The sequence below is a fragment of the Cetorhinus maximus genome, chromosome 38 (assembly GCF_964194155.1).
Source record: "Cetorhinus maximus chromosome 38, sCetMax3.hap1.1, whole genome shotgun sequence".
In the NCBI taxonomy this organism is placed as follows: Eukaryota; Metazoa; Chordata; class Chondrichthyes; order Lamniformes; family Cetorhinidae; genus Cetorhinus; species Cetorhinus maximus.
In genome coordinates this window covers 5,053,353-5,080,220 of record NC_135916.1, presented here as the reverse complement: position 1 = coordinate 5,080,220, position 26,868 = coordinate 5,053,353, and the positions used below count along the sequence as shown (strand labels likewise).

At 49.1% G+C, this 26,868-nt stretch overlaps 1 protein-coding gene across 2 annotated transcripts in view; it reads right to left on the bottom strand.

The window, feature by feature from the left end:
- Window positions 1-814: 814 nt before the first annotated feature.
- Window positions 815-26,868, bottom strand: part of LOC144672517 (osteoclast-associated immunoglobulin-like receptor) — a 298,334-nt gene continuing 272,280 nt past the window's right edge. For both annotated transcript variants that reach the window (XM_078534360.1, XM_078534361.1), the window contains exons 3-7: window positions 9,325-9,624; window positions 8,220-8,519; window positions 5,314-5,613; window positions 3,582-3,704; window positions 815-907 (exon numbers count right to left, since the gene is read on the bottom strand). In XM_078534360.1, the coding sequence (XP_078390486.1) occupies window positions 849-907; window positions 3,582-3,704; window positions 5,314-5,613; window positions 8,220-8,519; window positions 9,325-9,624 (1,082 nt within the window). In that variant the 3' untranslated portion in view covers window positions 815-848. The remainder of the gene's footprint in view (window positions 908-3,581; window positions 3,705-5,313; window positions 5,614-8,219; window positions 8,520-9,324; window positions 9,625-26,868) is intronic.

The window sequence follows — 26,868 nt, the reverse complement described above, 5'->3', positions numbered from 1 at the left end:
AGCATTTACAATATAAAGTTGGAGATCATTGGTAAAGTGTACAACAGGAGCAGCGGATTCCATAGGTACAGGTTAACAGGTCACTTTCAATAGTAATCAGGTTAACAAGGGCAGGACACAAAGGAGACACTGGTGCAAATTTCCCCAGGTATAGGGTTAAAACACAGATATTATATCAATCTGCAATGCAGCTCTGGTTTCCCCCACTCACCTTTACTGACCCACCCCCTACTGGATGCTCTAAGAATTACACACACTCCTTTACTGACCCACCCTCTGCTGGATGCTCTAAGAATTACACACACACCTTTACTGATCCACCCTCTACTGGATGCTCTAAGAATTACACACTCACCTTTACTGACCTACCCTCTATTGGATGCTCTAAGAATTACACACTCACCTTTACTGACCCACCCTCTACTGGATGCTCTAAGAATTACACACACTACTTTACTGATCCACCCTCTACTGGATGCTCTAAGAATTACACACACTCCTTTACTAATCCACCCTCTACTGGATGTTCTAAGAATTACACACACACCTTTACTGATCCACCCTCTACTGGATGCTCTAAGAATTACACACACTCCTTTACTGACCCACCCTCTACTGGATGCTCTAAGAATTAGACACTCACCTTTACTGATCCACCCTCTACTGGTTGCTCTAAGAATTAGTGAAGACAAATAACAGTTTGAAACAAGCAGTTCGAAAATGAACCCGAAATAACACATTCAGTTCCTTTGGCATAGGGAGGGCTGAGGCGTAGTTGTCGTGGTTTGGTCTCATCATAATCACTCCTTTGTTAAAATTAGTGATAGGGTATCTGAAATGTAATAGGCTCACACTGCAGTCTCTTCATTGACCGTTACCTCAGCACATATTTCATTCACAACACAGCCTGGCAAGGAAAGAGAATGAAAGGTTAGCAACAATGCTGGTGTGGCAAGTGATGCACTGCCATTGAGAATCGCCATGACATGGATGGGCTGTATAGCTACATTATACTGAAAGTTGTCTAGTTCGAAAAAGAAGCTAATTTCCATTTCACTCGCTTTGGACTCAGATATTTGTTTGAAGTTTTGCGGCGCCTGAGAGGAAGATAGTGGTTTCCCTTTTCCGTTTTAAATTGTCGGTGATGTGAGGTAGATGCGGCCATTGGTCGCGAGGTGAAATGAGATTCTGAGCTCCTTCCCTGGCCCAATCAGTTTGTGTCAGATGCACAAACTGTTTGTCTTCATCGACTGACTACAGGCAATGTCACTAATCACGTTCTAGGATTATTAACACATTTGTATGTGCGGGCTTTTCCTTTACAGCTCCTGTTTCCCAAAATGACAGGCCGTTCCCTTCTGGCGAAATTACCTACAGAAACGAACGTTGGATATAAATGCTGCTCTTTTTTTTATTCATTCAAGGGATGTCAGCTTCTATGGCTGGGCCAGCGTTTATATCCCATCCCTAGTTCCCTTGAGAAGGTGGGGGTGAGCTGATTTCTTGATCCGCTGCAGTCCCTGTGTGTAGGTACGCCCACAGTGCTGTTAGGAAGGGAGTTCCAGGATTTTGTCCGTGTGGTGTAGGTACGCCCACAGTGCTGTTAGGGAGGGAGTTCCAGGATTTTGTCCGTGTGGTGTAGGTACACACACGGCGCTGTTAGGGAGGGAGTTCCAGGATTTTGTCCCTGTGGTGTAGGTACACATGGCGCTGTTAGGAAGGGAGTTCCAGGATTTTGTCCGTGTGGTGTAGGTACACACACGGCGCTGTTAGGGAGGGAGTTCCAGGATTTTGTCCATGTGGTGTAGGTACACCCACAGTGCTGTTAGGGAGGGAGTTCCAGGATTTTGGCCCAGCTACAGTGAAGGAACGGCTGACATATTTCCAAGTCAGGGTGGTCAGTGACTTAGAGAGGAATTTCCAAGTGGTGGTTTTCCCATCGTCCTGCAGCCCTTGTCCTTCTAGATGGTAGTGGTCATGGGTTTGGAAGGTGCTGTCTCAGGAGCCTTGGTGAATTCCTGCAATGCATCTTGTAGACTGTACATACACTGCTGCTACAGAGCATCGGTGGTGGAGGGAGTGAATGTTTGTGGATGGGGTGCCGATCAAGCGCGGCTGCTTTGCTCTGGATGGTGTCGAGCTTCTAGAGTGATGTTGGAGCTGCACTCATCCAGGCAAGTGGGGAGTATTCCATCACAGTCCAGACTTGTGCCTTGTGTATGGTGGACAGGGTTTGGGGAGTCAGGAAGTGAGTTATTTGTCACTCGATTCCTAGCCTCTGACCTGCTCTTGTAGCCACAGTATTTATATGGCTGGTCCCAGTTCAGTTTCTGGTCAATGGTAAACCCCAGGATGTTGAAAGTGGGGGGATTCAGTGGGTAATGCCATTGAACATCAAGGAGTGATGGTTGGATTCTCTCTTGTTGGAGATGTCCATTGTCTGACACTTGTGTGGCGCGAATGTTACTTGCCACTCGTCAGCCCAAGCCTTGATATTGTCCAGGTCTTGCTACATTTGGACACGGGGCTGCTTCAGGTTCTGAGGAGTCGTGAATGGTGCTGAACATTGTGCAATCATCAGCGAACATCCCCACTTCTGACCTTATGATGGAAGGAAGGTCATTGATGAAGCAGCTGAAGATGGTTGGGCCGAGGACACTAACCCTGAGGAACTCCTGCAGTGATGTCCCGGAGCTGAGATGACTGACCTCCAACAACCACAACCGATTGGCACTGTTGAAGTCGCCTATGCCAAAGCAACGTTGTTACCATTGGATCAGGCGAGCGAGATTTCTGTGTCAAACATGTCGTGATGTAGGATTGCAAAAAAAGAAAGGTCTGCAAAACTTGATCTTTGGTGAATCACAGGCAACGTCTTCATCCTATCAATCACCATATTAATTATACTACAGTCCTTTATGCATTTACAACTCGTGGCCCTTCCGTGTTCAGTGAGACCTGCCGGGGGCTGGGCTGCTTAATCGTCCCCTTTGGTCACATGTTGGTGTGATGTCCGTAAATTTCCTTTTGAATTTAGTCTTTCCTCCTTGCAGTTTCCCTTTAAGGGTCAGCCTTTTAATTGGTCCCTGATTTCCTCAGATTGGGGTTAAATTGGTTTTGCCTCAAAAAAGTGTTAAAACCCATAGCCACATTTGGTTAGATTATCTCCCTCTAACAGTTTATTCAGTATTAATGGGCCAATTCCGCCGGCAGGAATTGCTGTTCGAATGGGACTGAACTCCCCCCCACCCCCCACCCCGATTGGGAGTAAACCAATAGGCAAAGCGACGCAATAAGTGGGTCTGTGATGACAGCGTTTAAACAGGAGGAGTTTCTAACAGGATTTGTTTGCCTGCTCAGCACATATTTTGGGGAGAGGTAATGTGGACGGTTGTCTGGGAGATGAATATCTAACTGGCCCCTGTGCTTCTAGCATCCTGACAGCCGCCAGTCACATTATCAGCAACATTTTGTTTTGAAATATATCTTTTGATAACATGGTGGACGAAGTGAGATGGCTTCCTAACTCTCTATAGTCTAACACGAAATATTGTAGCGATTGAAAATGTCTCCAAACATACCATCAACATCCTTCTTTGACTTGCACTGGTTAAACTCGATTCCCAGGATAATCCCAATCCCAACGAGGACCAAGACGAGAAGGCCAAAACGGATTACAGATACATGGTCTATTACATTGTCACCTAGGAGGTTGTGAAAAGAGGAGATCATTAACATGTTGTTCACACTCCACTCGAGCAAGACTAGTGAGACCTCTCCTCCTTGTCCCCCTCCTTCCCTCCCTATCTCTAGAACCTCCTCCAGTACCTACAATTCTCACCCTCCTGTTCAGATCCTCACTTCCCCCTCACTCCCTATCTCTGAAACCTGCTCCAGGGACTATAAAATAGCATCCTCTGTTTCAAATACCTCCACGACCCCTCATTCCCCTCCCTGCCTATCTCTCTATCATCCTCCAGCCCCTACGTGAAAGACGCGCTTTGGTCTGCCCGAAACTTGTTGGTCTTCCAGCACAAAGAGTTGTCCCCGACCGATTGTTGCGGACTGGCACAATCCAAAGTCCAGGACTACGTGCTGAGGGACGCACTAAAGCTTGGGGCAGCTGCCGCAAAGGCGCAATGGGGAAGGGTCGCTGTCTAAGACCTTTCTACCACAGCGCACCGAGAGACTGGGAACTGTTTAGAGCCCCTCGGGCTGTACAGATCAAAATGAAAGGCTGTAAATGATTGTAATATTGTTTGTACTGATGCACCTGGTGATACATTTTGTAAAAGTTTAACCTGGATTGTACCCTTGTAATGTTGTTTTTGAAATGGTTTGGAATGTGATTGAAGATATTTTATGAATAAAGTATATTTTTACAAAAAAAAAAAAAAAATCCTCCAGCCCCTACAATTCTCATCCTCCTGTTCAAATCCCTCCCTCAACCCCTCCCTCCCTATCTCTCTATCAACCTCCAGCCCCTACAATTCTCATCCTCCTGTTCAAATCCCTCCCTCACCCATTCCCTCCCTATCTCTGTAACCTCCTCCAGCCCCTACAATTCCCATCCTCCTGTTCAAATCCCTCCCTCACCCGCTCCCTCCCTATCTCTGTAACCTCCTCCAGCCCCTATAATTCCCATCCTCCTGTTCAAATCCTCCCTCCCTACCTCCCTATTTCTGTAACCTCCTCCAGCCCCTACAATCCTCATCCTCCTGTTCAAATCCCTCCCTCACCCCCTCCCTCCCTATCTCTGTCACCTCCACCAGCCCCTACAATTCTCACACTCCCAGACGTTTACTGAATTCAAATTTTACCACCGACCATGGTGGGGTTGGCACCCGGGCCGCTAGCGCCTGACTGGTCTCCGGAACGCTGGCCGAGTGACAGCGCTGCTATTCAACTGCTAAGGGCAGAGGGGCTTGAATGTCAATGCCTTCTCTAACTGGGGCAGCTCATTCGGCCCATCAAGTCTGCTGTCCCTCTGAAAGAGCGAGTCAATTCATCCATCCTACCCCACCCCACCCCACCACCCCACACTCCACCAATGCTCTTTACCCCAGCTGCAAGCAATCTTTGGCCCTCTTGAAGCATGTATCCAATTCCATGTCCTTCCTACCAAAATATGTCACTTCACACACTGCACTGCCTTGGAATTCACTTCCCACTTGCACCCCACCCCTCCCTCAGCCCCATTCCAGTAACACCTCTGGGTCATTTTGAACTCCCACAAATGTCCTTCAGACAGTCCTCCATGCTTCCCAGTTAACCAGCAACATTGATATTCGATGTTCATTAATTGTACGTTACCTCTCACGGTAACCTGTACCGGTTCACTGCGGGGTGAGGGGTACACTGTCTCCTTTACTATTCTCGCGTAGCCACAGGTGTAATTCGCTGTCCCAGTTGTACCCGTCCCATTGACAGTGCGGGAGGCAGACTGGACAAATCCACCCACGTCCACGGCCCACTCCCTCTCACCATCTCCGTAGAAGTAGAAGCGGCCACCAGATCGGAGGATTGACCCCGTGCACTTCAGTCCAAAGGGGACCCCTCGGCCGACCACGCCGGAGGGTGGCTCCACAATAAGGTGGGGCACAGGGAGTGTATCTGAAATGGAACAGACTGAAACTTAATACCTTACAACACACTGAGGGAGTCCCCTGAGTTATGCACTGATGGAATGTGAGAAAAGCAGATTATTGTATTTAGTCGATTATCGTGCTGAGTGCCTGGTAGTCCAATATCGTCAGCAGAACCTGATCACCATTAAATGGATCCACACTCCCCCCGGTGCCAGTACTGAGGGAGTGCTGCACTGTCGGAGGGAGATGTATATACTCTAGGATTTGAGCTCCATAATCCAGGCCGACACTACCCCCCCTCCCGGTGCCAGTACTGAGGGAGTGCTGCACTGTCGGAGGTAGATGTATATACTCTAGGATTTGAGCTCCACAATCCAGGCTGACACTCCCCCCCCCCCGGTGCCAGTACTGAGGGAGTGCTGCACTGTCGGAGGTAGATGTCTCTACTCTAGGATTTGAGCTCCATAATCCAGGCTGACGCTCCCCCCACGGGGGCCAATCCTGAGGGAGTGCTGCACTGTCGGATGTGCTGTCTGTTGGGATGAAGCGAGAAGCACGAGCCCTCCCTTAGGAGCCTAAAATCCACGGCTCCGAATGTCGAGTGTACTCAATAAGTGGCCATCCACATCTCTCTGGGGCAGTGTATTCCAAGGATTCATGGCCCTCAGGGAGAATACATTTCTGGTGAGGTGAGGCTGAAATGGGCCGAAGCTTTATCCTGAGATTGCGGCCCCGCTATCCCTATCGCTCTCGTTCCGGACCCTTCCGCCGGGATGGAGGCGGGTGTGGGGGAGGTGGAGAACAGCCTCTCAGAATCGACACTGTCAAAACCCCCTCACAGCAGTGCCTACATTTCAATCAGATCCCCTCTCATCCTTCTGACTGTAAGAAGCCAAGGCCCCATCTCTACTACATCTCTCCTCTTAGCACAGCCTCCCATCCCAGGAAGCAGTGTAACGAACATTGATTGATCCCTGCCCTACAAAATGCATCCATCCTTAAAACTGCAGCCTCTGAGTTTGATTGGGTTGCAAGCGTCATACGTATAATTACAGGATGTTAAGCAGGTTGGCCAAGGGTTTAATAATATGGTTTAGGACTTATGAGATTAGTCAGGTAACCCAGCTGCCATTCCCCCAGGCTGTGTTAGGTAAAGGGGTGAATGATGGGGGGAGTCTCTTTACCTGTTTGGGTGAACAGGGACAGCTCGGATACTGAAAGGTAGAGAATGGGCAGAATGCCAGGATGAAAAGCCACGGTCAGGTGATGGATCTCCCCTGAGGAGGCAACAAGTTATGGAGAGACCCATCTGCCATCAGGCCCAGAGTTTGGAAAACCCATTCCAGAGGGCACATTGTGGGGCCTGGAGTGACCAGGGGCTGGGATAAGGGAGTGGGGGAGGGGGGTGGTGGCGGGGGGAGAGGGGGGGGGAGTGGTTGGGGGAGCTGGGGGACCCATTCCTGAGACAAGCTGTTTATGTAATGGAGATAACAGCTGTAGGTAGTTGGGGTAACAGCTGTAGGGAGTCGGGATAACTGATGTAGGGAGTCGGGGTAACAGCTGTAGGGAGTCTGGATAACAGCTGTAGGGAGTTGGGGTAACAGATGTAGGGAGTCAGGGTAACAGCTGTACGGAGTTGGGGTAACAGCTTTAGGGAGTCGGGGTAACAGGTGTAGGGAGTCGGGGTAACTGATGCAGGGAGTCGGGGTAACAGCTGTAGGGAGTCGGGGTAACAGGTGTATGGAGTCGGGGTAACAGCTGTAGGGAGTCGGGGTAACAGGTGTAGGGAGTCGGGGTAACAGGTGTAGGGAGTCGGGGTAACAGCTGTAGGGAGTCGGGGTAACAGGTGTAGGGAGTCGGGGTAACAGCTGTAGGGAGTCTGTGTAACAGCTGTAGGGAGTCGGGATAACAGCTGTAGGGATTCGGGGTAACAGCTGTAGGGAGTCGGGATAACAGCTGTAGGGAGTCGGGGTAACAGCTGTAGGGAGTCGGGGTAACAGCTGTAGGGAGTCGGGGTAAAAGCTGTAGGGAGTCGGGGTAACAGATGTAGGGAGTCAGGGTAACAGCTGTAGATAGTCGGGGTAACAGCTGTAGGTTGTCGGTGTAACAGGTGTAGGGAGCCGGGGTAACAGCTGTAGGGAGTCGGGGTAACAGCTGTAGGGATTTGGGGTAACAGCTGTAGGGAGTTGGGGTAACAGCTGTAGGGAGTCGGGGTAACAGGTGTAGGGAGTTGGGGTAACAGGTGTAGGGAGTTGGGGTAACAGCTGTAGATAGTCCGGGTAACAGCTGTAGGGAGTCTGGTAACAGCTGTAGGGAGTCGGGGTAACAGCTGTAGGGAGTCGGGATAACAGGTGTAGGGAGTCGGGGTAACAGCTGTAGGGAGTCGGGGTAACAGTTTTAAGGAGCCTCCAGACCCAAGGCGCTGTGTATGAAATGCGAACACACTGTCACATTTTGTTTGGAGAGTTGGGCGTTGAATGGTCTGTCACTAGAAAGTAAGGGTAGAGATACTGACGGGGAAGATGGTAACAGATCAATTCAGCTTGAATCACTCTGAAGCTATTACGGAATCAACCACCCCTATGTGGCCAGAATAGTGGGACATAGGTCCCTAAATAAAACAGGGCTCACCTTTCACAGTTAAATCCAGGGAGTCACTAGGCGGCGACACATATTCTTTCCCAGAGACCGATCTCTCGAAGGTACAGTTGTATTGTCCACTGTCCTTTGTGTCGGCCTCTGTGATGGTGAAGTTGACTGACCAATCGGAGCCTGAAACATTCTGTGTATCAATGGGCGTCTCGTGATGTGTTCGGTACAAGCGGGAGATGTGGCTTGGGTAGCTGGCGGAGCACTTAATCCGGACTCGTTCCCCCACTGTGACCACTCCAGAGGCCGGCTCCATCGAGACTGTGGGCTTCGGAAGCTCATCTGTCATAAATAGATCACACGCGGGCGATTGAGGGCTGCTGTGGACATCGAAAACTGAGCGAGGGGGAGAACAGGACACCCTGGGGGTTGGGGCAGAGGAGCTCCAATGCCATGGTCCCTCTGGGATACCGGCGTGGTAAAGAGATCAGAGAACATGGGGTAGAAGAGGGGGATTAAAAAGGGGATAAAACCACGGATAAATGAATAAAAATGAAAATAAGTGGATAAAAAAATTAAAAAACGAACGATGAAAAAAAGAGAATTAGAAAAAGCGGGTGAGGATGGAGGAGACGGTTTATGGTCTGAAGTAGTTGGAGCCAATGTTAAGCCCGGAAGGCTGTAAAGTGCCTAGTCGGAAGATGAGGTGCTGTTCCTCCAGTTTGCGTTGGTGCTTCACTGGAACAATGCAGCAGGCCAAGGATGGACATGTGGGCGTGAGGGCAGGATGGCGTGTTGAAATGGCAAGCGACAAGCAGGTCTGAGTCATGGAAGAGCCAGAGATGAGGAGGAAGGTGTTTTTTTCCATACAGTTGGTTCCTGTGACCTGGAAGGCACTGGCTTAATGGACCCTGGTGAGTGAGGGAAAGATTCAATAGGAACTTTCAAAATAGGGAACCGGGCATATCTTTGAAAACTGATAAAAAAAAACGGGCACTTGGGAAAGAGCAGCATGTGGGTGTGGTGGGTGGGATAGGCAATAATTGGAAACCTCTTTCAAGCAGCCAGTTTGGACTGAGTGAGCACTCCCTGTGTCACAAATGTGCATGATTCTCCGTGTGGCTTGATCAATAAGGGCCCCCCTTACCTGTCACTGTGAAGTGCACCAGCTCACTGAACCCTGAACGTGACCAGGTCTTGGTATCACTGAAGTACTTCCTATAGTTGCACTTGTAGCTCTCACGGCCTTTCCAGGTTGTGTCTTGACGGACATGAATGACGACGGTGTAGTTCTTCCCAAAGAAGGTCCCTTTCGTCAGTTCCTCGTTTCGATAAAAATCGCCGTGGCAGTCGGTGAAGGGGAAGTGACAGGTGAGGGAAAATTCCTCTCCTGGCAGAATAACGCTCGATGGTGGATCCATCGACAGGATGGGCTTGGGCAAGTCAACTGAAGAGCAAACAATACGTCAGACATATAAGCAGAACCACCAACAGCCCTTTATCACCCCCTTTAAATACATTGGCACAGAGAAACTAGGAACAGGAGGAGGCCATTCGGCCCCTCGAGCCTGCTCCGCCATTCAATGTGATCATGGCTGATCCTCCAACTCAACGCCACATTCCCGCTTTATCTCCATGCCCCCTGACGGCGCTAAAATTTAAAATGTTATCAATTTATTTCTTGAATATACTCGGTGACCCGGCCTCCACAGAATTCCTTTGTATAGGATCCCACAGGTTGATCACCCTCTTGAGTGAAGAAGTGTTTCCTCATCTCAGTCCTAAATGGTCTGACCCGTATCCTGAGACTGTGGCCCCTGGTTCTAGACTATCCATTTAGGAGAAACATCCTCCCTGCATCCAGTCTGTCCAGCTCCTCTTAGAATGTTATACTTTTCAATCAGATCCCCTCTCATTCTTCTAAACTCTAGTGAATACAGGGCCCAGTCGAAATATAGGAGATTAAATACACAAGCAATTTGCCAAAGTCCCCTAAATCTGTTTCATAGTTAACCCAACTTTTAACCCACCTGTTTTAGAAATCTGTTTTTATTAATTCGCTTTTTATCTACTTATTTCTATTTTTATGATTTATATTATTATTCATTTATTCATTGTGTTATCCCCTTTTTATCCACCACCCACCTTTGCAGCCAATGTTCTCTCTTTTTTACCCCAACGCCGTCCCTTCACCCACCCAACTCCCCACAAGGGCCACGTGATACTTATTCTTTTCAGAGCGCTTACCCCTCTTCTGTTGTGATCACATTCTGCTTTCTTACCTTAACGCCACTATCAGCACCGCCTTTAATCCTTAACACTCCCATTAACGCTCCCTTTGTCCTTTTGTCCACGTCCCCTTTGTCAATCCCCCCCTCCTATCACTGGGCTTCTATTCAGCTTCACCTGCCCCACCCCCTCTTTAATAATATAAATCGCAACTCATTTCCTCTTCTCTTCAGCTCTGAAGAAGAGTCATATGTACTCGAAACATTAACTCTGTTCCTCTCTCTCCACGGATGCTGTCAGACCTGCTGAGTTTTTCCCACCATTTTCTGTTCTTTTTTCTCTCCGGCAAAACCAGAAAATGCTGGAAAAGCTCATCAGGTCTGACAGCATCCGTGGAGAGAGAAACAGAGTTAATGTTTCGAGTACATATGACTCTTCTTCAGTATATATATATAACAGTAATATAGCAGCATCCGTTATAGTTGGATCTATCACGGATTATCAGTGAGCATTAATGATGTATAATGATTTGACTAGAATCTATGTTCTCTCCAAGCCTGAGTCTGTACTTCACAAGTGACAGCAATTCCTCTCATTCTGCGGCGCAGGTAAGCACTGGGACGAACACTTCAGGGTATCTGTGACACTCACCACTCCCAACTCCGAGCGACGTCACTGCAAGACAACAAATCAGTGAAGGCACCATCAGCTCGAGCACTGTATTCAAAACTCGCTACACAAGGATTTCGATTGAATCAGAGTGCACACAGATTGAAATAATTCGCCAAAGGAGCAGAGAGTCATAGAGTGATACAGCACAGCAACAGGCCCTTCGGCCCATCCTGTCCGGGCTGACCATCAACCACCTATCTATTCTAATCCTGTTTTCCAGCACTTAGTCCGTAGCCCTGTATGCTAAGGGGGGGGGGGGGGGGGGGGGGCGGGGTGAGGGGGTGGGGGTATTCGGGGGATGGGGAAAGGGGAAGCCTTTCTTGCGCAATAACTTGTTGCGGGCTGTAAGCGGCTGCCTGAATGAACTTTGGAAGCAAGTTCAACAGTGACTTTCTAAAGGGTTTGTGGATAATTATTAAACGTTAAATGTGAGGGGGACATGGGAATTGAGATTAATGACATTAGTCTTGCCCCACACGGACTGCAGCGGTTCAAGAAGGCAGCTCACCCACCACCTTCTCAAGGGGCAATCAGGAATGGGCCATATACGCTGGGCCCGGCCAGCAAGGTCCACACCCCTCAAATGAAGGTTTAAAAAAAAGTGCCAGTCCATGCACAAGGGCAAAAATGGCCTCCCACTGCGCTGCATCAGCCTCTGATCTTCTGATCTTTGAGTGCCTCTGCTCGGTCCCCTTGTAGTGAAATTGTGCGGATTGACCCTGGAAGGAACCCGAATGTCCGCTGAATAGGAACGGTGGGGGGGGGGGGGGGGGGGGGGTACAGAAGGCCGAGGGCTTGTGCCCCACTGTGACGCAATCCAGGCCAGCGCCACCAGTGCAGTACCAGGGCTGCTCTGTGGGCTGCGCTGTCTCTCAGAATAAACATTAAACATTGGCGATGGAACCTGGTGAGGAGACCTGGTGAGGGGACCTGGTGAGGGAACCTGGTGAGGGGACCTGGTGAAGGGACCTGGTGAGGGGACCTGGTGAGGGGACCTGGTGAGGGAACCTGGTGAGGGGACCTGGTGAAGGGATCCTGGTGAGGGGACCTGGTGAAGGGACCTGGTGAGGGAACCTGGTGAGGGGGACCTGGTGAGGGAACCTGGTGAGGGGAACTGGTGAGGGGACCTGGTGAGGGAACCTGGTGAGGAGATCCTGGTGAGGGGATCCCAGTGAGGGAACCTGGTGAGGGGACCCTGGTGAGGGGATCCCGGTGAGGGGATCCTGGTGAGGGGACCTGGTGAGGGAACCTGGTGAGGGGATCCTGGTGAGGGGATCCCAGTGGGGTGACCCTGGTGAGGGGATCCTGGTGAGGGGATCCCAGTGAGGGAACCTGGTGAGGGGACCCTGGTGAGGGGATCCCGGCGAGGGGATCCTGGTGAGGGAACCTGGTGAGGGGATCCTGGTGAGGGGATCCTGATGAGGGGATCCTGGTGTGGGGATACCGGTGAGGGGACCCTGGTGAGGGGACCCTGGTGAGGGGATCCCTGTGGAAGGGCTTGATTGTTTGGACTTCTTTCTTACCCCCAGAGAGCAGTAGAGGCCGCGTTAATGAATCTGTTTCACACTGAGTTGAACAGGATTGACGATGGTGTCAGTGGGAATGAGGTCATAGATTTAGGACATTGAGGCTAAAGCCACCATCAGGGCAGGTAGAACAATTTTAGATGTCCTTTTCCTGTTGCTATTTCTTAACTCTTATGATCTTATTTGGAGGATAAGTGTCAGCTCTTGCTCGTTACACATAACCACGTGTGTCATGTTGTAATCTTATGGTAGCTTCTGATTCAACATTGACAGACTGACTGAAAAATTGCGACAGTGAAATTCAACAGCGTAATCAGCCTTTCCCAATGATCAGCCCAGGCCATTGCTTAACCAGTGCCTGGCCAGTTGTCCTGACAGAGATAGGGAGGGAGGGGGTGAGGGAGGGATTTGAACAGGAGAATGAGATTTGTAGGGGCTGGAGGAGGTTACAGAGATAGGGAGGGAGGGGGTGAGGGAGGGATTTGAACAGGAGGATGAGAATTGTAGGGGCTGGAGGAGAATACAGAGATAGGGAGGGAGGGGCTGAGGGAGGGATTTGAACAAGAGGATGAGAATTGTAGGGGCTGGAGGAGGTTACAGAGATAGGGAGGGAGGGGGTGAGGGAGGGGATTTGAACAGGAGGATGAGAATTGTAGGGACTGGAGGAGGTTACAGAGATAGGGAGGGAGGGGGTGAGGGAGGGATTTGAACAGGAGGATGAGAATTGTAGGGGCTGGAGGAGGTTACAGGGATAGGGAGGGAGGGGGTAAGGGAGGGATTTGAACAGGAGGATGAGAATTGTAGGGGCTGGAGGAGGTTACAGGGATAGGGAGGGAGGGGGTGAGAGAGGGATTTGAACAGGAGGATGAGAATTGTAGGAGCTGGAGGAGGTTACAGAGATAGGGAGGGAGGGGGTGAGGGAGGGATTTGAACAGGAGGGTGAGAATTGTAGGGGCTGGAAGGGGATACAGAGATAAGGAGGGAGGGAGCGAGGGAAGGATTTGAACAGGAGGATGGGAATTGTAGAGGCTGGAGGAGGTAACAGAGATAGGGAGGGAGGGGCTGAGGGAGGGATTTGAACAGGAGGATGAGAATTGTAGGGGTTGGAGGAGGTTACAGAGATAGGGAGGGAGGGGGCGAGAGAGGGATTTGAACAGGAGGATGAGAATTGTAGGGGCTGGAGGAGGTTACAGAGATAGGGAGGGAAGGGGTGATGGAGGGATTTGAACAGGAGGATGAGAATTGTAGGGGCTGGAGGAGGTTACAGAGAGAGGGAGGGAGGGGGTGAGGGAGGGACTTGAACAGGCGGATGAGAATTGTAGGGGCTGGAGGAGGTTACAGGGATAGGGATGGAGGGGGTAAGGTAGTGATTTGAACAGGAGGATGAGAAATCGAGAATCGAGATGTTGCCAGTGTGGGTCAGTGAACACCGGGAGGTGGTGAGGGTGAGGTGTCCAGGAACAAGTTAGGAAAGGGACGGGTGGCAGGGAATTGAAGGAGCTGAAAGTTAAAGAGGGCGAGTTGAGCCCAAAGATGAAGTTTAAAATCGAGGCTGAGGGCCAGAGCCTCAGAAATTGGAGTGAGCTGGAGAGCTGGAGTTATAAGCAAAGAATTGAGCAGGGGAGACTTGAATTACAATTCAACAGCTTTAGCATCCCAGATCACTTCAAAAAGGTTAAAAAAATAATGAAGCATAATTGGATTTGCAGCATTTAAAAATATATAATGTTATCATTGAGTTTGAACTTCCCCATTTCAACCTTTCTTCATCAAGATCTTAAAGTGAAGTAAACACATAACTTCCCTGCCCCTGCTGTTGTGTGAACTAAATGCTGAAACGAAGAGAGACTTACTGATCAGCAGCAGGCTGGAGGTAGCTGCCATCTGGAGAATGGTGTTCAGACCATACACAGGCATTGGGAAGCAATCTCCTGCTGCCTCTTTCTCTGGTTGAGGCCCAGGACTAATGATGAGACGGCTCAGGTGTTGTGATATCGGATAAAGTGGCCTGGATGTGACGTGATGAAGGAAGTGATATGTTAATCAAAGAGGGTGGAAAGCAAACTGACGAATGGTGTTACTAAGCTCCGCAGAGCAGGGAAGTGCCCGGGGTTGTGGTTCTGTGATGGGGAAGCGCTGTCACATGCTGGGAGGTACCAAGCTGCCCTCACCAGCCCTTCATCTGGACCTCCCCTAGGCTTGTAAACCACTTGCTCCCATCTCCAAACACCGCCCTCCTCTTGGTGAAAGGGACCGAGTGGGGAGCTGCAGCTACACCGGGTATCCCCGGGTCTGTTCAGCATCTCTTTGGGATGAAGAGGTGAGCAGCAGAGGGCTGTATGGCACCTGTATTGGCATGTCGAATTGGCATCCCTCTGGAGCAACACCCAAGAGCGGATCTCCAGGCACCTTGGCTCCCTGGGGAATGTCCCTGTAACTGAACAGACACTGAGGTGATGAACCGTTTACAGATAATTGGAGGAGGGTCTCTATGTTACCGATATAAGAATGTGGGGGGGAAAGGGCGGGGGGGAATTTGAGCAGGAGGATGAGAATTGTAGAGGCTGGAGGAGGTTACAGGGACAGGGAGGGAGGGGTTGAGGGGCCATGGAGGGATTTGAACAGGAGGATGAGAATTGTAGGGGCTGGAGGAGGTTACAGGGACAGGGAGGGAGGAGTTGAGGGGCCATGGAGGGATTTGAACAGGAGGATGAGAATTGTAGGGGCTGGAGGAGGTTCCAGTGCTAAGGAGGGTGGGGGTGATGGTCCATGGAGGGAATCGAACAGGAGGATGAGCATTGTAGGGGCTGGAGGGGGTTACAGAGAGAGGGAGGGAGGGCATGAGGGGCATTGAGGCATTTGAATAGGAGGATGGGAATTGTCTGGGCTGGAGGAGGTTACAGAGATAGGGAGGGAGGGGGTGAGGGAGGGATTTGAACAAGAGGATGAGAATTATAGGGGCTGGAGGAGGTTTCAGAGATATGGAGGGAGGGGGGGCGAGGGTCCATGGAGGGATTTAAACAGAAGGATGAGAATTGTAGGAGCTGGAGGGGGTTACAGACATGGGGAGGGAGGGGGTGAGGGAGGGATTTGAACAGGAAGATGAGAAATGTAGAGGTTGGAGGAGGTTACAGAGGTAGGGAGGGAGGAGGTGAGGGAGGTATTTGAACAGGAAGATTAGAATTGTAGGGACTGGAGGAGGTTACAGAGATAGGGAGGGAGGGGGTGAGGGAGGGATTTGAACAGGAGGATGAGAATTGTAGGGGCTGGAGGAGGTTACAGAGATAGGGAGGGAGGGGGCGAGGGAGGAATTTGAACAGGAGGATGAGAATTGTAGGTATTGGAGGAGTTGAGATAGGGAGGGAGGGGGTGAGGGACCGATTTCAACAGGAGGATGGGAATTGAAGGGGCCATGGAGGGATATGAAGAGGAGGATGGGATTTCTATGAGGTGGAGGAGGTTACACAGATTCGGAGGGGGTTAGGGGCCAGGCCTAGAATTGAACAGCAGGGTGAGAAGCGCTGGAACTAGCTCAGGGGAGATGTATTTGAGGTTTTGGGGATTAAGATGTGATTGATACAATAAAGAGTACATATAAAGTTGATTCTCGGGGCTGTGCCACCAGTGAGGTGTGAAGAGTGACTTCAATTAATTCGCAACATTATCAGAAAAGAGATGCAATCAATGATCTACTCAGTGGGCAGTTTGACCTCAAATACATCTCCTCTTAGCCAGTTCCAACATCTCTTACCCTACTGTTCGAGTCTATGCATGGCCCCTAACCCCCTCCCAAAACAGCAGGTCACATAATTACCATCTTGCTCCATGTTGTCCGTTCACACAATGCTACCCTTGTTCTGCTTTGTTCACATTCTGCTTTCTTAACCTTTACGTCAGTATGAACACCTTTCTCGTTAGCCCTTTCCACTATCACTTACACTCCCTTTGCCCTTTTGTTCATGACCCCTTTGTCAAGCAAGTAACTAAGAAGGCAAATGGAATTTTGGCCTGTATTGCTAGGGAGTTGAAGTTTAAAGATAGGGAAGCCTTGTTGCAACTGGACAGGGGTGTTGGTGAGGCCGCATCTGGAGTTCTGTGTCCAGTTCCTGTCCCAGTATTTAAGAAAGGGTATACCGCCATTGGAGGCTGTTCAAAAGAGATTCACTAGGGCTTGATTCCTGGGATGAAGGGGTTGACTTATCAAGAACGTCTCCACAGGTTAGGCCTTTATTCATTAGAGTTTCGAAGGATGAGGGGTGATATTATCGAAACGTCCAAGATTCTGAGGGCAGAATGGTGAGAAGGTGGTTCCACTAGTGGGGGGCAATCTCGAACTCGGGGACATGGTTACAGAACAAGGGGACACTCGTTTAAAACTGAGATGCGAAGGAATTTCTTCTCTCAGGGCGTAGTGAATGTCTGGAATCGCCTACCCCAGAGAGTAGTGGAGGCTAGATCTCTGAAAATATTTAAAGAGGGGCTAGATAGGTTTTTGAAATATCGGGGAGTTGATGGCTATGAGGAGCTGGGATGGAAGGGGAGTTTGGCGCAGATCAGATGTGAACTCATTGAATGGCTGGGCAGGCCTGAGGGGCTGAATGGCCTCCTCCTGCTCCTATTTCTTATGTTCTCCTTTGTCCGTACCTAGCGCTGACCTTCCATCCAGCTTCACCTGCCCCCCTCACCCTCTTTAACAGTATAAATTCATCACTTCTCTTCAGCCCTGAAGAAGATCTTGATGGACTCGAACCGTTAACTCTGTTTCTCTCTCCGCGGAGGCTGCTAAAACTGCTGAGGTTCTTTCTCCAGCATTTTCTGTTTCTTTGTCTCAGTTTCTCAGCGTCCGCAGTGTTTTGCTTGTGTCACCAGGTAGACTGTTTCAGTGGCTGCTGGCATTCCCCGGTTCATAGTCCAAATGGAATCGGTCTACTCGAAAGGTTATTTCACACTGACATGTGACGGCCTGGGTTAGGAACTGCTTCATGATAATTCACGGGAGGGGGGGGGACTTCTCGGTGGAAGAGGGGATGAGGCAATGCGGAACAGGGCAAACTCATGGGATCACCATGTGTACCTGCCAGTGTGGAAGATAAAGACTGACCAGGACAAGTCAGATCCAAAAGCCTAGCAAGGTGCTGGTATTTCCACCTCCCTGGGTGGCCTGTCTGTCAAGAGGCAATGAAAAAACGGAACAGGAGGCTTCAGAATGTCAACTAGTTGTTTGGATATGGGGATGTGAAGCCAGACAGAACTGCAGAGGGAGAAAATGTGAGAGGTTTTTTTAAATAAACAGGAAGTGGCATGAACGTCTGAAAGGGGAAAAGGCCACAGGTCATTTAGAAATGAGGAAGTAGGAGACAGACAGAGAGAGAGAGAGATGAAGGGAGAGAGAGATAGGCAGAGAGAGAGAGATGGGGAAGTGTTGTGAGAAAGGAGTAGAGAGACAGAGAGAGAGACAAACAAAGAGCGAGAAAGAGATGGAGAGGGGTTGTGAGAGAGGGGGAGAGAGACAGGCAGACAGAGAGGGAGAGAAAGACAGAGACAGAACAATAGGCAAAAGCACTCACACACACACTCACACACACACACACTCACATGAACACACGCACACTCTCACAAACACACACACACGCACGCACACACACACACACTAACACACACACACTCACACACACACTCACATAAATACACGCACACTCACACTCACACACACATTCACACACACACACACACTAACACACACACACTCACATACACACTCACATAAACACACGCACACACACACACACACACTCACATGAACACACACACACACTCAAACAAACACACTCTCACACACATACACACATGCACACACACACACTCACATGAACACACACACACTCACACTAACACACACACACACGCACACACACACACACTCACACACACACACTCACATGAACACACACACTCACACACACACTCACACACTAACACACACGCGCACACACACACACTGACACACACTCACACACTAACACACACACACATGCACACACACACTCTCACACACACTAACACTAACACACACACACACGCACACACACACACACTCACACACACACACTCACACACACACACTAACACTAACACACACACACGCACACACACACTCACACACACACAAACAGAAACTGACAGAGAGTAAAATGGAGAAAGGGTGAAATATTGAGACAGAGAGAAAGAGAGAGCGGGAGAGAGACAGAGACAGAGACAGAAACAGAGATGAGTGACAGACATAGAGTAACAGATGAACACAGAAACACACACACACACACAGACGAAAATGACAGAGAGAAAAGGAGAAGAAAGAGGAATTAGGCCAAAGGGCGAGAGAGAGATGTTTCAAAGAACACCATTGACCAGTTGGATGAGGAATCGAAGTACATGGGACTAAGGTAAGATCTCGTTCATCAAAAGAACACTTAAGCGAGGATCTGACTGCAGGAAGGGTGAAGGAAATCGACCCAGGCTCCAATATCCTCCTTTGTCCTCACTTATCACCCCACCAGCCTCCGCATTCAAAGGATCATCCTCCGCCATTTCCGCCAACTCCAGCATGATGCCACCACCAAACACATCTTCCCTTCACCACCCCCCCCTCTGGCGGCATTCCGCAGGGATCATTCCCTCCGGGACACCTTGGTCCACTCCTCCATCACCCCCTACACCTCAACCCCCTCCCATGGCACCTTCCCATGCAACCGCAGAAGGTGCAACACCTGCCCCTTTACTTCCCCTCTCCTCACCGTCCAAGGGCCCAAACATTCCTTTCAAGTGAAGCAGCATTTCACTTGCACTTCCCTCAATTTAGTCTACTGCACTCGTTGCTCCCAATGCAGTTTCCTCTACATTGGAGAGACCAAACGTAGACTAGGTGACCTCTTTGAAGAACACCTTCGGTCTGTCCACAAGCATGACCCAGACCTCCCTGTCGCTTGCCATTTCAACACTCCACCCTGCTCTCATGCCCACATGTCCGTCCTTGGCCTGCTGCATTGTTCCAGTGAAGCTCAACGCAAACTGGAGGAACAGCACCTCATCTTCTGACTAGGCACTTTACAGCCTTCCGGGCTGAATATTGAGTTCAACAATTTTAGATCATGAACTCTCTCCTCCATCCCCACCCCCTTTCTGATTTTCCCCCACCTTTTTGTTTTTTCCAATAATTTATATAGATTTTTCTTTTCCCACCTATTGCCATTATTTTTAAATGTATTTCCACCCATTGTTTTATCTCTACCTTTTAGCCTATTTCGATCCCTTCCCCCCACCCCATCCCCACTAGGGCTATCTGTACCTTGCTTGTCCTGCTTTCTACCCTTAATTAGACATTCCTTTAGATAATATCACCACCTTCAACACCTCTTTGTCCTTTTGTCTGTGACATCTTTTGGTTATCTCTACCTATCACTGGCCCTCTATCCAGCTCTACCCTCCCCCTACTTAAACCAGCTTATATTTCACCTCTCTTCTATTTTTACTTAGTTGTGTTGAAGGGTCATTTGGACTCGAAACGTCAACTGTGTTCCTCTCTGCAGATGCTGCCAGACCTGCTGAGTTTTTCCAGGTGTTTTTGTTTTTGTTTTGGATTTCCAGCATCCGCAGTTTTTTGCTTTTATCCAATATCCTCAGAGCGTGTTCACAGGGCCATATGAGCTCTCAGCATCTATCATTCCGCTCCAGACAGATCGACAGTGATGAGTTTCATTCACAGGCCACTTCTGAGCCTCCTCACTATCGCCTTCATCTAGCTCCATCTGCATATCCTGATATTCATTTCTCCCTTGACATTCAATGGGTATTACCATCACTGAATCCCCCACTAGCAACATCCTGGGGGTTACCATTGACTAGAAACTGAACTGGGACCAGCCACATAAATACTGTGGCTACAAGAGCAGGTCAGAGGCTGGGAATCCTGCGGAGAGTAACTCACCTCCTGACTCCCCAAAGCCTGTCCACCATCTACAAGGCACAAGTCAGGAGTGTGATGGAATACTCTCCACTTGCCTGGATGAGTTGCAGCTCCCCCAACTCTCAAGAAGCTCAACACCGTCCAAGACAAAGCAGCCCCGCTTGATCGGCACCCCATCCACAAACATTCATTCCCTCCACCACCGACGCACAGTAGCAGCAGTGTGTGTACCATCTGCAAGATGCACTGCAGCAACTCGCCAAGGCTCCTTCGACAGCACCTTCCAAACCCACGATTGCTACCATCTAGAAGGATAAGGGCAGCAGACACATGGGAGCACCACCACCTGGACATTTCCCTGCAAGCCACACACCCTCCTAACTTGGAAAAGCATCGGCCGTTCCTTCACTGTCGCTGGGTCAAAATCCTGGAACTCCCTCCCTAACAGCACCATGGGTGTACCTACACCACACGGACAAAATCCTGGAACTCCATCCCTAACAGCGCCGTGGGTGTACCTACACCGCATGGACAAAATCCTGGAACACCCTCTCTAACAGTGCCGTGGGTGTACCCACACTGCACGGACAAAATCCTGGAACTCCCTCCCTAACAGCGCCGTGGGTGTAACTACACCACATGGACTGCAGCGGCTCAAGAAGGCGGCTCACCACCACCTTCTCAGGGGGCAATTAGGGATGGGCAATGAACACGGGCCTAGCCAGTGATGCCCACATCACGTGAATGAATTTTTAAAAATGTGTTTATCTGTCTTCCCTTTCAATACATTGAATCCATTCAACTCAACCACTACCTGTGGCAGTGAGTTCCATATTCTTCCCACTCTCTGGTTCCTCATGAATTCCCCGGCTGGATTTATTAGTGACTGACACATGTTCATGACCCGGGTATTACCTACAAGTGGAAACACTTTCTTCCCTAAGGCCTTATCAAATGCTTTATTAATCTAAGGCCTCTATCAGGTGAGCCCTCGGCCTTCCCCTTCTAGAGAGAAGAGCCCCAGTCTGTTAAATCTCTCCTGATAGTTCCACATTGGAATGCCTCTCAGTGGCTGGGACCGAGTGAAAGCTGACTGATGTTGGAGAACAGGAGAATCTGGGGCTTCAGGATGACAGCAATCTAACGTCAACACCTCAAAATGGATCAATCTAACTAAAAAGTAACAGTTGACTTACAGGGTGGGATGTCCGGGGTAGAAATGTTGACGTATAATGGAACAGATGATACCATCTTTAACAATGGCATGGGTGGGGAACTTTGAACACTTTTAGCCTTCATACTGTAGAAATATTCTTGACACAACAGAGAGAGAGAGGGAGAGAGACAGAGAGAGAGAGAGCAAGTCAGAGTGCGCAATGAGAAAGTGAGAGGGAGATGAGAAAGAGAGAGAGAGAGAGCAGGACAGAGAGCGCAATGAGAAAGAGAGAGAGATGAGAAAGAGAGAGAGAGAGAGAGAGCAGGACAGAGAGCGCAATGAGAAAGAGAGACAGGAAGAGAGAGAGAGAGGGGGAGGGACAGAGAGAGATGAGAAAGAGAGAGAGAGGGGGTGCAGATTGAGAGAGTAAGACAGAGAGAGAGAGATGAGAGAGAGAGCGAGACTGAGAGAGAGTGTGAGACAGAGAAAGACAGAAAAAGAGAGAGAAAGAGAGAGAGGCAGAGAGAGTGAGATGAGAAAGAGAGAGAGATGAGATAGAGACAGAGAGAGAGAGAGATGAGAAAGAGAGGGAAAGAAAGAGAGAGAGAGATGAGAAAGAGAGAGTGAAAAGGAGGGAGAGGCAAGGAAAGAGAGGTGCAAAAGAGAGAGAGTGAGGCAGAGACAAAGAAAGAGCAAGAAACACAGAGAGAGAGAGAGTGAGAGAGAGAGGGAGAGAAAGAGAGGGAGCGTATATTCACCAGAAGGTTACCTACAATGAAGAAACGTGGAATCTGACATGGACAACTTGGTGTGTTTTTTTTTCCACTTATCAGAGTAATATAACAAAGAATGGTTTTACAGAGGCATTTAAAATGGTTGAGAACTGATGTTGATGGGCAGAAACAGGTTGCTTCAAACGCTGGTCTGGAATGACAATATGTTATAAAGTAATAATTATAAAATGCACGATTAATATCAAATTTAACAAATCTCCAGGCCCGGATGATTTGTGTCCCAGACTGCTGAGGGAGGCAAGGGAGGAGATCGCAGGGGCTCTGACCCAAATTTTTAATTCCTCTCTGGCCACGGGGAAGGTGCCAGAGGACTGGAGAACAGCTAATGTGGTTCCGCTATTTAAGAAGGGTTATAGAGATCAGCCAGGGAATAAGTGTCCCATATGCCTTTTTCACCACCCCACTAACATGCCCCTCCGCCTTCAGAGATCTATGGACACACATGCCAAGGTCCCTTTGTTCCTCAGAACTTCTTAGTGCCATGCCGTTCATTGAATACTTCCTTGTCAAATTACTCCTTCCAAAGTGTATCACCTCACACTTTTCAGGGTTAAATTCCATTTGCCACTTATCTGCCCATTTGACCATCCCGTCTATATCTTCCTGTAGCCCAAGACACTCAACCTCACTGTTAACCACCCGGCCAATCTTTGTGTCATCCACAAACTTACTAATCCTACCGCCCACATAGTCATCTATGTCATTTATATAAATGATGAATAATAGGGGACCCAGCATAGATTCCTGTGGTACGCCACTGGACACTGGCTTCCAGTCACTAAAGCATCCTTCTGTCATCACCCTCTGTCTCCTACAACTAAGCCAATTTTGAATCCACCTTATCAAATTACCCTGTATCCCATGTGCATTTGGCTTCTTTATAAGTCTCCCATGTGGGAACTTGTCAAAGGCTTTGCTGAAATCCATATAAACTACATCAACTACACTACCCTCATCTACACACCTGGTCACCTCCTCAAAAAATTCAATCAAATTTGTTAGGCATGACCTCCCTCTGACAAAGCCATGCTGACTATCCCTGATCAAACCTTGCCTCTCCAATTGGAGATAGATACTCTCCTTCAGAACTTTCTCCCAGAGTTTCCCTACCACTGACGTGAGACTCACTGGCCTGTAGTTCCCTGGCTTATCTCTACAACACTTCTTAAATAGCGGAACCACATTAGCTGTTCTCCAGCCCTCTGGCACCTCCCCCGGGGCCAGAGAGGAATTAAAAATTCCGGTCAGAGCCCCTGCGATCTCCTCCCTTGCCTCCCTCAGCAGTCTGGGACACAAATCATCCGGACCTGGAGATCTGTCCACTTTTAAGCCTGCCAAAACCTCCAACACCTTGTCACTCCCTATATCAATTTGCTTAAGAACCTCGCAGTCTCTCTCCTCGAGTTCGATACCTTCATCCTCAATCTCTTGGGTGAAGACGGACGTGAAGTATTCGTTCAACACTCTACCGATGTCCTCTGGCTCCACCCATAGATTGTCCCCTTGGTCCCTACCCTTTCCCTGGTTATCCTCTTCCCATTGATATACTTATAGAATATCGTGGGATTTTCCCTACTTTTACCAGCCAGAGCTTTCTCATATCCCCTCTTTGCTGTCCGAATTGCTTTCTTAAGCTCCGCCCCGCACTGTCTGTACTCCACTAATGCCTCTGCTGATTTGCTTCCCCTGTACCTGCTAAAAGCCTCTCTTTTCCTTCTCATCTTATCCTGAATACCTCTGGTCATCCATGGTTCTCTGGGCTTATTACTCCTTCCTATCACCCTAGAGGGAACATGTTGAGCCTGTGCCCTCCCCATTTCCTTTTTGAACACCCCCCACTGCTGTTCTGTAGGTTTCCCCACAAGTAGCTGTTCCCTGTCTACCTTGGCCAGATCCTGCCTTATTTTACTGAAATCCACTCTCCCCCAGTCCAAACAATTTTTTTTTTTTTTTTTTTGCAACTTGTCTATTTCTTTGTCCATAACAAGTTTAAACTGTACCATGTTGTGGTCGCTATTGCTAAAATGCTCCCCCACCACCACCTCAGCCACCAGTCCGGCTTCATTCCCCAGAATTAGGTCCAGCACTGCACCGTCCCTTGTTGGACCCTCTATATATTGACCTAAAAAGTTCTCCTGTACACATTTCAAGAAATCCACTCCATCCAAGCCCTTAACACTATGTCTACCTCAATTAATGTAGGAAAAGTTGAAACCACTGAATATAATTACCTTATTGTTATTGTTTTTACACACCTCCACAAATTGTGCACATATTTGTTCCTCAATTCCCCGCTGACTATCTGGGGGTCTATAATAAACACCTAACAATGTGGCTGACCCTTTTTTATTCCTAAGCCCTACCCACAAAGCTTCATTCGATGCCCCCTCCAAGATATCATCTCTCCTTACTGCAGTAACTGACTCCTTAACTAATAATGCAACGCCTCCTCCTTTTTTTTTTGTAAAAATATACTTTATTCATAAAACATCTTCAATCACATTCAAAACCATTTCAAAAACAACATTACAAGGGTACAATCCAGGCCAAACTTTTACAAAATGTATCACCAGGTTCATCAGTACAAACAATATTACAATCATTTACAGCCTTTCATTTTGATCTGTACAGCCCGAGGGGCTCTAAACAGTTCCCAGTCTCTCGGTGCGCTGTGGTAGAAAGGTCTTAGACAGCGACCCTTCCCCATTGCGCCTTTGCGGCAGCTGCCCAATGCAACGCTGTGGCTCAGTTCATAGCGCCCTCGCCTTTGAATCAGAAAGTTGTGGGTTCATGTCCCACTCCCGGAAACCAGGAACTGTGAATGTACTCGAAAGAGTTACATTCAGTGCAGAATGTGGACAATTCCCACTGGCCAATCACAAACAGTGATATCTGATGGGACACCTCATCAAATGCAACGCCTCCTCCTCTTTTACCCCCTCCCCTGTCTCGCCTGAAGATTCTATATGCCGGAATGCTCAGCTGCCAATCCTGCCCCTCCCTCAACCACATCTCAGTGATGGCTACTATATCACAATTCCACGTGTCAATCCTCACCCTTAACTCACCCGTTTTACCTGGAATACTCCTGGCATTAAAGTAGAGGCCATCCAGCCTTGCCTTACTCCCTTGAAACTTAATGCAGCTGTACTCCCTCTGACTTGATTGTTTTACTGTATTATGATGTGTCCCTATTCTGCTAACATTCTGTGTCCCCTCCCCCTGCCGAATTCGTTTAAACTCCTCCCAACAGCAGTAGCAAACCCGCCCGCAAGGATGTTAATCCCGCTCTGGTTCAGATGTAGACCACCCCGCTTGTACAGGTCCCACCTTCCCCAGAAACGGTTATATTTGGGGATTTAATACAACATTTACTGGGGTGAGGATGAATGTGTGGAGATTATATTTGGGGCTTTATCAGCTCCAAAGTTAATGGAGGCATCATTGAGACTCTGTATGTTTATTGTGCGGTGGGGAAGATTCACCTGTTTCACCAGAGTCGACACCAGCATTCGAAAGGGAGTCTCTCGCTGATAATTCTGTTAGAGACTTTGGGTGAGGTTTACAACTGGCGGGGTAAATGGGCGGGTAGTTTGGGGGGGGGGGGGGGGTGGGGTTCAAGAGTGGGTGTGGGGCATTTTCACTTCGAGTCTACCCGTCTGGCTGTATCACTGTAACCCACAGGGTCACAGGGCAAGAGCCGCAAAATGGGAAAGGTCTGTATAAATCTTCTCTCCTGGTCCGGCATAGACACAGGGTGAATAAAGGTGGTAAAGATGTAAAAAATAAATTTATCCCCATAAAATGTGGGTGTTTCCAATCTTTGTTCCTGGGATTAAGAGTCGGTGTGAGAAATGGGGAAAATTATCCTGGGAACGAATTCATGAGAAACCTTTAGCAAGATGCAGTGTGTGTGTGTGGCTTTGGGGAAGGGGTGGGGGTTAAACATTGACAATGTCTTGCAGAGGGTTTACAGAGTACAGCAAAGTGATCCTGACACTGGGAGCAGTGTCTGAAATCTGTACCAAACGTCCACATTGCAGCCTGGAATAATCCCCCAAACAATATCTCCAGATAATATCCCCAACGGGGAAAGAGGAGCAGAGCTGATGGGCAGTGTCCGCTACTAAAGGGCCGAATGCACCAGCCGAGCGTCCGCTGCAAATTTCACTCCCTTTGCAGCGTTCATACCCCATCAGCCTGTGCTCAGACCCAGCCACCCAGTGACTGAACCTCTCTGAGTCTGTCAAAGAGCAGCGCCTGCAGTAGCCGTGATCCGCCAACAGAGGGTGGCATTGGATCACTTTCATCCCAGGAAAGTTTCTCCAACTTGAGGAGAGTTAAACTTTCACTT